This window comes from Coregonus clupeaformis, chromosome 6 (assembly GCF_020615455.1).
Source record: "Coregonus clupeaformis isolate EN_2021a chromosome 6, ASM2061545v1, whole genome shotgun sequence".
Classification (NCBI taxonomy): Eukaryota; Metazoa; Chordata; class Actinopteri; order Salmoniformes; family Salmonidae; genus Coregonus; species Coregonus clupeaformis.
The window spans coordinates 53,479,221-53,493,614 of record NC_059197.1 but is presented as its reverse complement, the minus strand read 5'-3'; the positions used below and the strand labels follow the sequence as shown (position 1 = coordinate 53,493,614).

Here is a 14,394-nt window from a genome sequence, read left to right as displayed (position 1 = left end):
ACCCCAATGGTGGAACAAGCTCCCTCACGACACCAGGACGGCGGAGTCACTCACCACCTTCCGGAGACACTTGAAACCCCACCTCTTTAAGGAATACCTGGGATAGGATGAAGTAATCCTTCTACCCCCCACCTCAAACAAACCCCAAAAAAAAAAAAAAACATATTGTAAAGTGGTTATCCCGCTGGCTATAAGGTGAATGCACCAATTTGTAAGTCGCTCTGGATAAGAGCGTCTGCTAAATGACGTAAATGTAAATGTAAATGACCAAACAATAATCAAAGAAGCACAAATAATTTAACAATTAAAGCGAATACTAATATAAAAATAATTAAGAAGGAGAAATAAATAAATAGGACGAATACTACAATAGATTAAAAAGGAAGTTAAAAATATAGGCCATAAATATGAATAAAACTGCGGTAGAAATACTGAGTGCTAGGTATCCCTTAGGCAAGGAAGAAATCTGAAAAATGGGAGAAACGCACCAGGAAAATGGGCACCAAATGGCCAGAAGGGTGAACATTTGATGTCTCGGTGTGTGAGGAAATGGAAACACTGATAAAGAACCATAAAGCAAAAGACACAGGAAAGAAGAGAAGCACCAAAAGAAACAGAGAAAAAGAAGTACTCAAAATGTTCAAAATGGAAGGAGAAGGATTGCTAAAGAACATGCGAGAAGCCAGACACATGTTGAGAAAAGATGATGAGAAAACAAACAAAAAGAAAGCAGATTGGTCTGTGGGACCTCCACCATATGTTGGTGGACAATATCCCCAGGTGTCCGGAGTAGTGTCAATAAAAGGAGAAATAGAAATGGAAGAAGAAAGACCTTTGTTTACATCCTCCCAAAGGATGGAAAAAGACTCAAAGAAAACAGAAGGAATCAAGGTAAGGGCAGAAATCAAGCCAAACAGATTGGACTGCTATGGAGAGCTGAGGGAAGCATTGGGAAGAATGAAAATGATGAAGAGAGATGATGGAGAATTCTCAGATGAAGAAATTGCAGATATTGAAGCAACAAACGAACTAATAGAGAAAGAAATGGACAGGATGAGGAGAATATTTAGAGAAAAGGAAGAAATAGAGAGGGAGCAGAGTGAGGTAAGACAGCGGACAGGCAGAGAGCTAGAGGAGGAAGAAGGAGCAGCAGCTGAAATATGGGGAGATTGCAATCAAGGCGTAAGGGAAGAAAGATTGCGGAATAGGAGAACATTGAGAAGACCTGAAAAATACAAGGGACAATATCCAATTCTAATAAAAGGTACCCAGGCTCACTATGTTCCATGGGGATCACAGGACCTGGAAGGATTGGTTGCCCGTCTTCCAGATTGCATGATGGGGCAGGAAAATGGATAAGGATTTTTGAGGAACAAACCATGGGGAAACTGCTGGCTGTGGGGGATCTGAAGGCACTGTTGGCAAGGGTGGTTGGAAAGGCAAAAATTGAGGATATACTGGGGAACAGTGACCTGAGGAGAGAAGTGAGTGACCCACAAGGAGATGGGATGGACTTTGATTCACACCGCCCTGAAGTCTGGCGAGCACTAAGACTGCAATATCCGGCAAGAATTGACCCCAAGTCACTGAAAGGGGGGACACTGGGAGAAACGGAGAATCCAGCTGCCTATCTACATGAACAGATGAAACGATGGAGACTGGAGACAGAACGAGATCCAGAGGGGGACCCACTGATGATAACTCTATTCCGAAACTCAATAATAGAGGCCATGCCCCAACCAGTGAGAAGCAGGCTGGAGGATGTGGTGGGACTAACCTCAAAGACACACAAATAATTCTGTGACCATGTGATACATGCAGTATAAAAACACAGAAAGGATGAACAGAGACTCACAGAGCAGGGGAGAGACATTCAGAGGAAGTTGACTCAACTCCAATTGGAAGAACTGACAAACAGAGCGAAGAAGAAAATCCAGGCCCCAGTAACAGCACCTTTGACTGAAACAGGAATGGTGGCTGCAGTCACTCCAGGAGGGCCATATTCGCCTCCGGCGCCACAGGCCCAAGTACAACCCACATCACCAGTAGTGAATGTGTATGCACAACAACCCCGACGATGGAATAATAACAATAAACAGCAGAAATATCAGCAAAACAATCAAAAAGGAGGAAATTGGGGCCCACAAGGGCCACCTGGAATTAGCTGGGGATGCCAACAGCCAGGGCATACCAGACGAAACTGCCCCACAAACCCCTGGCAACAGCAGGGGAACAGCAATCAAAATAATTGGAAGCAAACTGACGGCTGGCAACAAAATCAGCAACAAATCCAAGGTCCTGTGAACCCATGGGCAGGGCCTAATCAGGGGTACTAGGGGTGCCCAGAGAATCCTACAGGGGAGGGTCAGTTTCCAGTACTAACTACACAAGCTGATCAAGAACCTATGCTGCAGGTTCAAATAGAGAACAGAGGCACACCCATGATGGTCGACACTGGAGCCACTTACACCTGTGCAAATCCAAATTATGCCTCTCACCTCCCCATGTCTGGCAAATATGCCAAAACTGTAGGAATCTCGGGACAAACACAGTTAATTCCAATGACAGCTCCAGTTCGCCTGGTAGCGGATGACAAATCTGCAACTTTTCCTATACTATGCCCTATGCAAAATGGGTATACAAATTCGATGTTCCTCCGAAGGGGTAATTATAGACAAGGCAGGGTTAAACTTACAAATGGTAATGAAACAGGATACAGCAAATGTTTATTGGTTAGGGAATATTGAGACAGAAGTAGATAGGGTAGCCAGGAAATGGGGTAGGTTTATTCAGGCTCAGATACCAGAGGCAGAAAGAGGAAAGTCAGAATATCATTGCACCATGCAATATGATCCTCATTGTGATGATCTCAAATGTCTGGCACTGCAGGATTTGAGTCCCTGGCGGCGTAGCGTGTTACTGATGGTAGGCTTTGTTACTTTGGTCCCAGCTCTCTGCAGGTCATTCACTAGGTCCCCCCGTGTGGTTCTCTGATTTTTGCTCACCGTTCTTGTGATCATTTTGACCCCACGGGGTGAGATCTTGCGTGGAGCCCCAGATCGAGGGAGATTATCAGTGGTCTTGTATGTCTTCCATTTCCTAATAATTGCTCCCACAGTTGATTTCTTCAAACCAAGCTGCTTACCTATTGCAGATTCAGTCTTCCAAGCCTGGTGCAGGTCTACACATTTTGTTTCTGGTGTCCTTTGACAGCTCTTTGGTCTTGGCCATAGTGTAGTTTGGAGTGTGACTGTTTGAGGTTGTGGACAGGTGTCTTTTATACTGATAACCATGTTCAAACAGGTGCCATTAATACAGGTAACGAGTGGAGGACAGAGGAGCCTCTTAAAGAAGAAGTTACAGGTCTGTAAGAGCCAGAAATCTTGCTTGTTTGTAGGTGACCAAATACTTATTTTCCACCATAATTTGCAAATAAATTCATTAAAAATCCTACAATGTGATTTTCTGGATTTTTTTCCTCAATTTGTGTGTCATAGTTGACGTGTACCTATGATGAGAATTACAGGCCTCTCTCATCTTTTTAAGTGGGAGAACTTGCACAATTGGTGGCTGACTAAATAATTTTTTCCCCCACTGTATCAGAGTGGGAGGTAGACAAAACAACAAATAGGGATGCACAGAATAGTAATAAAAGGGTAAAAAGAGCATATGAACATGACCCCAATGTATATTTAGATGCAATAGGTCAACCCAGAGGAATTCCAAATGAATATAAGGCGAGGAATTAAATTAAAGCAGGATTTGAATCAATATTTGTCTGGATTTCACCCAACAAAAACGTAGAATGGATCAATTATGTTTATTATAATCAACAAAGGTTTATTAATTATACAGATTCTGCATTATCAGCTTTAGGAGAGCAACTCCATGCTACTAGTAGAATGGCATGGCAGAATAGGCAGGCTCTAAACTGGCTATTAGCGGAGAAAGGTGGAGTTTGTGTTATGTTTGGAGATGAATGTTGTACTTTTATCCCCAATAACACTGCCCCAGATGGTTCATTCACTGAAGCAATGACTAAGCTCAAAGGACTACGAAAAGAGGTTAAGGACAATGCTGGGCATGATGCTCATGTTTGGGACTGGATGGACTTAACTTTGGGAAAGTGGGGTGCAATGCTTACAAAAATGGCAAAAAATGATAGGTATATCAGTAGTAGTGATGGGAATAGTGTTTTGTTGTATACTACCTCTGTTAAAATCACTTTTGATTCAAACCACAGTAAAACAAATGACTGTACAGACCATTGTTACTAGTTCAGCCAAAGAAATACACTCAGTTCAGAGAGCTCCAGGACAGTATGTTAATGAAAAAAGGGAAACCTTGTAATGTTAAAGGAGGACCAATGGATTGTCCATTTGGGAATTCTGAATGTCTGAAAGCTCAACAGAAAAACTTGGTGGTTAATTTAGAGGAAAACCTTTTAGACTTGTACCCAGTACCTGACTGGGCTCCTTGTCCTCATCGTGATGGGTCAGTCAATGAGGAAGATACATTGGTTTAAATATATGCATATAAAATGTAACCACATATGGCAAGGCTAAGACTAAGTAAATGCACAGGCTTACATTCATTTAAAATTAATCTTTGAATTATTGGGACTTTGTTGGAAGTCCCAAAGGGGGGGAATATAAGGAAATAAATTATGTATCATTAAAGCAAATGTTGGGAAATGTCAAGGTAAAATATAGTTAACATGATTGACATTTTATAATCCAGATGCATGTCTAAATAAGGAATATTGCCAATACAGTGTGTAAACATGCTTTAATGAATGTATGTATATAATTTTTTTAAGAAAGTGTCTGAGCCATGCCACCAATATAATGAGATAAGGGAAAGAGCCCTCATATGGAAAAGCGCCCATGGCCTTTTGGAGTAAACCACATGAGACATCTGGACTTTGAAAGATAAGGTTGGAGTGGCACTAAAATAAGTTAATTATTTGCCCTAAGGGGAGTAACTGTATATGCTATGTAAACATGATTATGCATTTGTATGTGTATAAAATGAGATATTTAAGTCAAGGAGAGTCAGGTGTTCCATGGAGCAGCTCGGCTTTGTTACGCAATAATAAAATCTAATTTTTGGATCCACAAGCTCCAGTTTCTTGAGAGATATTTTTGAGTTGACTACTTTTGAGTCAAATATTTATACGACTAGAACCTACCAGGTACAACCCTAAATCCGTAAACATGGGCACCCTCATAGATATCATCCTGACTAATTTACCCTCTAAATACACCTCCGCTGTCTTCAACCAGGATCTCAGTGATCACTGCCTCATTGGCTACTTCCGTAATGTGTCCGCGGTCAAACGACCACCCCTCATCACTGTCAATCGCTCCCTAAAACACTTCAGCAAGCAGGCCTTTCTAATTGTCCTGGCCCAGGTATCCTGGATGGATATTGACCTCATTCCGTCAGTAGAGGATGCCTGGTTGTTCTTTAAAAGTGCTTTCCTCTCCATCTTAAATAAGCATGCCCCATTCAAAAAATGCAGAACTAAGAACAGATATAGCCCCTGGTTCACCCCAGACTTGACTACCCTTGACCAGCACAAAAATATCCTGTGGCATACTGCATTAGCATCGAACAGCTCCCGCAATATGCAACTTTTCAGGGAAGTCAGGAACCAATATACACAATCAGTTAGGAAAGCAAAGGCTAGCTTTTTCAAACAGAAATTTGCATCCTGTAGCACTAACTCCAAAAAGTTTTGGGACACAAGTCCATGGAGAATAAGAGCACCTCCTCCCAGCTGCCCACTGCACTGAGGCTAGGAAACACTGTCACCACCGATAAATCTATGATAATCGAGAATTTCAATAAGCATTTTGCTACGGCTGGCCATGCTTTCCACCTGGCTACCACTACCCCAGCCACCAGCTCTGCACCCTCCGCTGCAACTTACCCATGCCCCCCAGCTTCTCCTTTACCCAATTTCAGATAGCAGATTTTCTGAAAGAGCTGCACAATCTGGACCCCTACAAATCAGCTGGGCCAGACAATCTGGACCCTTTGTTTCTAAAATTAGCAGCCGAAATTGTAGCAACCCCTATTACTAGCCTGTTCAACCTCTCTTTCGTATCATCTGAGATCCCCAGAGATTGGAAAGCTGCCGCGGTCATCCCCCTCTTCAAAGGGGGTGACACTTTAGATCCAAACTGTTACAGGCCTATGAATGCTTGGGTAGAAGGAGGGTTGGCTGATTCAGACAGGGGGGGGGGGAGACAAAGGAATTCACCTATCGGACATTTGTAAACTACTCTCACGGAAATACAAATACTTAGCACCCGCTCATTCGGATTAGAAATGCAAAATGTATTTACGTGTAGCTGTCCTCAATAGCTGAGTTGATGATGTAGGACTCTGGCTTGCCCACCAGAGATCCCAATGTCCTTGGTAGAGTTTCTGGTCATAGTGGTGGTTAGAATGGATACTTCAGCGTACCCTGTAGTTAGATGAGTTGATCTGTTAGATAGATACTTCAGATGTACCAATGGTTGTCAGAGAGGGATTGTCCTTCCCAAATCGTGTCTTTAGTGAAAGTTCTCTAGACGACTATACATGCCAGCTGCAGACTGAGATGATAAGGTCTAGTGCGTTGTCTTCTTCTTCACCTCGTGTAGAGCTTGAGAGTTTCAGTTTCTCCATTTGAAACGTATGGACTACTGTCTCACTTTTTCTGGTCTAACCGTTTTGTAACGTTTAGCTCACGTGCCATGTCTGCTGGTCTGGTAGAAATTCAACCACTTGCAACAACCGGCTTATACCGTAGTCTGCTTGGTCTAACCATTTTAAGCCGTGTAGCTTCAGCTTCACGCTTCCTGGTCTAATGTTAATTCGTTTTTCAAGGCTTTTTATGTACTTGGGGTAAAAGGGGCGTTCCATCATGTTTGTGCTCATCTGGGGGCGTGGCCACTGACTGAGAACAAATCAATATGGAAAACAATAATCTCATCTAGAATGCTAAAATCACATTGTTATCTTCACAAAAGTAGTATTATACTTAATCATTCGTTTTATACAACAATTAGATGCAAACCTCATAACTGGGAAGTGTACACCCCCAGAGATACAGTTATGTTGTTCCACCATCTTTAATGGCATCACAACATAGTAACGAATTTGACATGATTGTTCTTTAAGTCCCCACTGACCATTTCCCCAATTCTTTGATGTAGGAATATTGTTTCATTATCCACTTTTGAATGTTGGAGTCTTGGCGGGAAGACTTCCTTTGTTCCACAGGGAAATTCCCTCTCCCAATACTGCATGGCACGGAAAATAATGTTTCTGCAAGGAATTTATGACCTGTCATAAAACTGGCCCCCAGGAAAGGTGGTGTTCAAACCTTTGCCTAGCCAGCCTCTTTGATCCTCAGCCCGTGAGGGCAAGTCATGACAAGGTCAAATGCTATTTCTAGCAGTGGAGGCTCCTCAGAGGAGGAAGGGGAGCACCATCCTCCTCAGTGAATTTCATAAAAATTAAAAACATTCAAGTTATCATTTTTAGATAAAACTATACTAAATATAATCATGTCACCAAATGATTGATTGAAACACACTATTTTGCAAAGAAGGTCTACAGTAGCCTCAACAGCACTCTGTAGGGTAGCACCATCGTGTAGCGGAGGACAGCTAGCTTCCGTCCTCCTCTGAGTACATTGACTTCAATACAAAACCTAGGAGGCTCATGGTTCTCACACTTTTCCATAGACTGGACTGCTCGTTCCAGCTCTTTTCTCAGTCTGCCTACATCCTCCCTCTCTCTCTCTCTCTCTCTCTCTCTCTCTATCTTGCTCTCCCCCTCTTCCTCCTACTGCTTCCAACCCATCAAGGTCACCTTCGGACTCGGCAGAGGGCGGGGGAGCCCTTCTCCGTCTCACTACAACCACTTCATCATCATGGCTGCCTGTCCGAGCCTGATCTGCTAAACTGGATATAATTTCCTCCCTCCCAGAGGTAGACTGTCTATCGGGGCTGTAGGAACTGTTTCTTTCCCTTTGTTACTTTCCTCTTTCTTTTCTACACTTGCCTCTCTTTTCCAGGCTTCAGAGAGCCACACCCTAGCGGTGTCTAGCCCCTCTGCCTGCTGTTTACCTACACTGTCTCCACACACCTTTCACATCTGTTTTACCATGGATTCAAGTTTGTCTACGTCTAGACACGCCTCAAACCCATACCTCTCCCTCCACCTACTTCCATAATGGAGGTTTCTCTTATCCTTAGGCTCCATATATTTCTCATCCCCGGTTAACTGAGAACCTTGAATAATTATTTTTTATGACTTCTGATAGATTATTAGGTTTCACACATATACGAATTTAATAACCTGTACCGTAATCAATGTCGTTCTCTATGGCTTCTGACTGATTAATATCTCTACCTCAAATGTCAGCAATATTCCTCTGCTAATACAGTTTTCATGTCGTTCCTTATGACTTTCGACTGATTAATAGATCTATCTCACATGTCAACAATTATTCCTTCCTTGAAACAATGAATTATCGCGACTTTCGATGGAGAATTAGGTCTCACGTATACAGATTTACGTAATCTTCATGACCATTTTTGCCGTTTCTTATGACTTTTGACTGATTAATGTATCTACCTCATGCGACAATAATTATTTCCCTGTTAAAATATTTTTTGACTGTATTCTTGTACTGTCTCAATATTAACTAGTTTATATTGGTATTGGCCTATTACCTTGAGTCTTTGCGGACCCACTTCCTGGTCTTACACCCGCCCCGTTTTATATTTACCTAGAATACTGGCGCATGGTTTTCTCTAGATAAACGTCAAAAAACAGTATACCGGATGACGACCCCGTTTTGGATTATCGACGAATTACTACCCTCACTTCAGCAGATTTAAACTGTTAAGTTCTTCTACTGCAGTTTCCAGATATCAATCCCCCAAAATCCATGAATAAAAATTACTGACCTTATCCTTGCAGCCGGGATTTCAATGTAGGTTGAATCTCGTCACCATTCCTGTCATGTACCAGTTCGCCACCGGCCTGAAATAGACCCTCAATTTCAGAGGTCAGGTCTTTGTCATACGGATCCTGGATCCGCCCGTGCACAGTTTTCGGGGCTCCCTGGAACGACAGCAACAGGTATTGAGATCCGGCTCGAAGGACCAAGTTGTCACGAGAGTTTTGCTATCTCAATGGTTGAACTCAACTATCACTCAAGCTTTGAATAATTCCCAGAGTTTGTAAGGCTCTGGTTAATAAAGAATTAGACAAAGTCCCAGTCTGCAATAGATCAGTCTTTTATTCAGAGAGTGCTCTGCCCCCAAAGTGCAGAGGAAGTCCTTTTATTCACACACACAAGTTCTTATCATAGGCTACTCCCTGCTTAGACGGGCTGTATTTTTCCATTAGGCTTCTACATGGTTATCTCGTCTATTTCTAAGTCTAACTAAGCTACACACATCAGATTATAGTCTTATGATTCTAACATGACCACCCATACACAAAAATGTATGCACGCATGACTAAGTCGCTTTGGATAAAAGCGTCTGCTAAATGGCATATTATTATTATTATATTATTAACATTTCACACAGTTATACAGTTTCGGGTTGGAATACTTTAGTCATTACCTTAAACATACAAATCTTCTATCAACAGTAATTATGACAACTTCCGGAGGACGTCCTCCAACCTATCAGAGCTCTTGCAGCATATATAGACATGTTGTCCACCCAATCAAAGGATCAGAGAATTAATCTAGTACTGAAAGCATAAACTACAGCTAGCTAGCACTGCAGTGCATAAAATGTGGTGAGTAGTTGACTCAAAGTGAGAAAAATAAAATAATTGAACAGTTTTGAACAAATTAATGTTTTCCTAAATGAAGGAGAAGCAAGAGAGAGAGCGAGAGAGATGGTCATTTTTTTCAGCTTCACTTACTTAGCTAGCAAATGCAGCTAGCTAGTTTAGCCTGCTGAAACACCCTGCTCAAACAGAGGGATGCTATGTTAGCTAGCTGGCTATGACTATCCAACAAAACACTGGAACTCTTCCAAGTCAATGTACGTTTTTGGTTTTACTAATTTATTGCCACCAGGGCCTGCCGGTGTAACTGCTTACTGACTGTACACTGTAACGTTACTGCATGATTATAGCGGGTTTACTAACGCGCTAGTTCTATTAGCTATGCTGACTATGACGTTACTTTAGCTAATATGGTGAAAACGATGTAGGCTGTGTCTAGCGGTCTGGCTTGGAAAGGTTTTTTCGCCTGGTCACATACAGGTCATGTGTTGTGCATTGAAGTCCACAAGTGAAGGGAAGAGTTGAAAGGAGGAGAGTGCATAACGTAGATGTGAGAAGGAATACAACATGGCTGCTATGAAACTGTGAACTTTCATTCATAGGCTAGGTTGTATCAACCTCATGATGGGTATAGGGAAAATTAGAGTATCATGTAGTAGCCTAAACCTATCGCTGTTACATTTAACTGGGTGAATGGAATATGAACGACAGTCATCGAATATGCTGTAATAGAAATAAAGCCATGTTCATTAAAAAATATGGTTTCCCTCATCTGAAACGGCACTGACCGCCACTGATTTCTAGGTGGTTTAGGGTTAAGGTTAGAATGAGTGTTAGCGTTAGAATTAGGTTTAGGAGCTAGGGTTAGTTTTAGTGTTAGGGTTTGGAGATAGGGTTAGGTTTAGGGTTAGGGTAAGGGAATGGGTTAGTGTTAGGTGTTAGGGAAAATAGGATTTTGAATGCGACTGAATTGTGTCCCCCCACAAGGTTAGTTAGACTGTGTATGTGTGTGTGTGTGTGTGTGTGTGTGTGAGTGTGTGTGTGTGTGTGTGTAGAGAAGTCCAGGCCTGCCTGTCTGCAATTATGACTTTGGTGAGCTGAGATAATTCTACAGTCAAACTCCCCCACACTGTTATGTTCCTTTCACTCGCTCTCTCTTTCTCTGTGTGTTTGTGTGAACACAATAACCATGTAAGCCATGAACAAAAATATTATTTAACAAATGTATCATGGCTTCTTGCATCATTAAAGGACGAATTGAAATGTAGAATACACTTACAAAGAAGATTACAAAGCAGATGCATAAGACTTAGATATCGCTCCAACAATCTTTACATTCACTTTCACCAGACAAGGAGCACTCCAAGACTCAGAACACATTCATAGCCAGTGTGTCGAAGTCAGTGATCGAGCAGCTCCTGGACCTTTTGGAGGAAAAGGTGCTGAACGATGAGGAGAACAGCTCTAGGGCAGAGCAGGCATGATACCTCATCTATATGGTGCGGAAGAAAGGGGGCAAAGCCAGTGAGAAGATGATTGCCCGAGTTCAGGAGAGAGATCCTGGACTTCATGACAAATGTGGTCTGGCCCCATTCATTGATATCTGTCACAATAACAAACTTGTCTTAGACTTGATTGGCGTTAGTAAGAACTTAACAGATACTGTAAATTGAATGTAACATGCTGTATTTTCCCTGCAGCACCATCATCGCCCTAGTTATCACAGCAGGAGGAGCACCCAGTGTCCTCTGTCCTCATCCCCAGCACCAAGGACTTTAAGGAGGACATTCTTCAGAGAAAGGGTCATGAGGATCGAGCTCTACTTGGTTGTCAAAGTGGTTCTCCAAACATTTATTATCTGTGTACTGTACATGTATCGGTTTTCTGAGTGCACCAATAGAATTGCCAGCTTCTGAGTTTATAGTTCTCCTATTACACTAATGAGCTTGCTTATGATCCCGCAGGGGTTCCTCTGTCAGTGTCACAGATTAGGAAATAAAGTCATTTGTGTTACTCTAAATTCAAAACCGGAGAGCAACAGCTGTCCGGTGGAGCCCACAAAGCACGTAACAAACAGTGACATGACCTACAATATGGTCAATCAAGTCAATGTTTCCGACATTTTCGTATTACTAAACAACTAGTGATTTAGAACACCGGAGAGTTACCGCAAGTCGCAAAGAAAACAGGAGCTGCCTCCACTACTCCAACACCATTTCAACTTCAATATTTCAACTACCTGGCTAAAATGCTTGCTCGCTAGCCTAACTGCCTTTCATGGGCAACGATAAGCCAGCTAGTTAACATTAGCCTACTACATCTAGCTACATATTGAACTTCCATCCTCTCAGGCCAGGGGCACAATGTATGAATTTATGGTTGGATCAGAACGGAGAATTAAGTAAAGCCACAAGTCCAAATCCCTATCTCCATCCATGGCTAATTTTGGAAAGGGCCAATTTTAGCTAGCTAGCTAGCCACTGGAGTAGAACAACTTAATGAGATGCAACAATTCAAAATGTTTCTGTCTGTAGATAGGTTTCCATCCTATTTGCAACACATTTTCATGCAAATATTCTAAAATCTGAATTAAACAATATGCTAATTTTCCCATGAGAGATGTGTTTCCATCAAACGTACTTTTTGCGGATAAAAATATGTTGTGCGGTAAAATGTCCATGTTATACAGCAAATGTGCCCACTCTGGTCTTGGTATGAGCGCTCTAGCCAACATGTCGCAGATACAGTGCGGGTAGGTTACCACATTGAGATTATTATGGATAAGAACGATATTATTTGTATTTGTCAAATGGCAGCCAATCATTGATCACTATGTCACCAGAATGAGACACTCTATATTTATTGGGAAGGAGCATCAAGCTCATCACCTTGCACATTCACCACCCTGTGAAGTTCATCATACCTTATTTGATCTGTAGCCTAATAAACAACATGCTTTCTCGAGTCTTAGTGGGAGAACCACACAACATATCATTGTGTGACTCCAAGTTTACTTCGATTTGATGGTTATTATATCCATATTTGCACATCAAGGCGTTTCCACCGCAATTTCTCACATAATTCATTTTACTAACACAAAAGGATCCTACCATGTCGAACGAACAAATTGTCTGTCGGCATTTATAAATTTGTACCGGCATTTCATGTTTCCATCAGCCCGGTCGTGACTTTTTCATGCGTCAGGTAATTCATCTGTATGAAATGGTTGGATGGAAACCTGGTTAATGACCATTCACAGTTGAGCTCACTCAGTTTAGCCCAACGCTGATTGGCTATTATTATAATTTTTATATCAAGGGAGGACAAATGCTCATTGGCTTCCCTTGCATTCAATGCTATGGGCGGCAACAATATCATACACTTTTTGACCTGACAGCATCAGATATATGGGCTACACATACAGAGACAGAGGGGTGCTGTTTCGCTCGCTCGGATGCTTTCTCCGGTGAGATACATTCAGCTTCTTGAGAATTGAAGGACAATTATGAAACGCGACGAATGATCAATTATTTTATATGTTATTTTCTTTTTTTCTTGGTCAGTTGTTTTGGGATGCCTGGCTTCCCTTGGCATCCATGAATACGCGCCACTTTCCAATATAAGTTAGGGTATCCTAAACCTGAAGTCTTCCCCATCAACATCTTCACACACCTGAACACAGAGAATGGCAAATCCTTGATTAACAAATTCAAAGTCATCCTCATTCAGGTCTGCAGGGGAGGTGAGTGAGCTCAAAAGTGTGTTTCCAAAATGTATTTAAACCTTTTGTACTGACTTTAATTTGAGTAGAATGCCTCCATATTAAAGAGGATTTGCAAGTTGTTTCAGGCAAGGACGGTTCTCTTTGGGTCAGTGACGTAGTGCCTGGGCCCAGCAGTGACCTGGGGTTAGAGAGTGACTCAATCAGCAGGGAGCACAAAAATAAGGACTTAATCTCCCTTCTGTCCTGCCCACCAGGTTAGTGGGTCATATTAACACATTCTCAAGCAATATATTGTTTGTAAATGACTTTGAGTAAACCCTCATTATATTCCCACCCCCTTCAGATAATGTATCCTACAGAAATAAACAGATGTGCACCTTTTTTGTTCGGTGCATCATGGAGACATTCAACACCTATGCCTGTATTTGTAATTATTACTGATCCCCATTAGCTGCTGCCAAAGAAGCAGGGCTCCAAACAAGATTAAGGCAATTACAGTGCATTCGGAAAGTATTCAGACCCCTTTGACTTTTTCCACATTTTGTTACAGCCTTATTCTAAAATTGATTAAATTACATGTTTTCCTCAATCTAAACACAATAATGACAAAACAAAACCGGTTTTTGAAATACCTTTTATTTACATAAGTATTCAGACCCTTTGCTCTGAGACTCAAAATTGAGCTCAGTTGCATCCTGTTTCCATTGATCATCCTTGATATGTTTCTATAACTTGATTGGTGTCCACCTGTGGTAAATTCAATTGATTGGACATGATTTGGAAAGGCACACACCTGTATATAAGGACAGTACATGTCAGAGCAAAAACCAAGCGATGAGGTCGAAAGAATGGTCTGT

At 41.8% G+C, this 14,394-nt stretch overlaps 1 protein-coding gene across 1 annotated transcript; it reads left to right on the top strand.

Moving 5' to 3' along the window:
- The first annotated feature begins 12,425 nt into the window (after positions 1-12,425).
- LOC123485862 (caspase a-like) lies at positions 12,426-13,978 on the top strand. The gene is given in 5 exon segments (XM_045216970.1): positions 12,426-12,475; positions 13,240-13,386; positions 13,425-13,555; positions 13,663-13,791; positions 13,881-13,978. Coding segments are annotated over 5 exon segments (555 nt in total).
- The last annotated feature ends 416 nt before the right edge of the window (positions 13,979-14,394 follow it).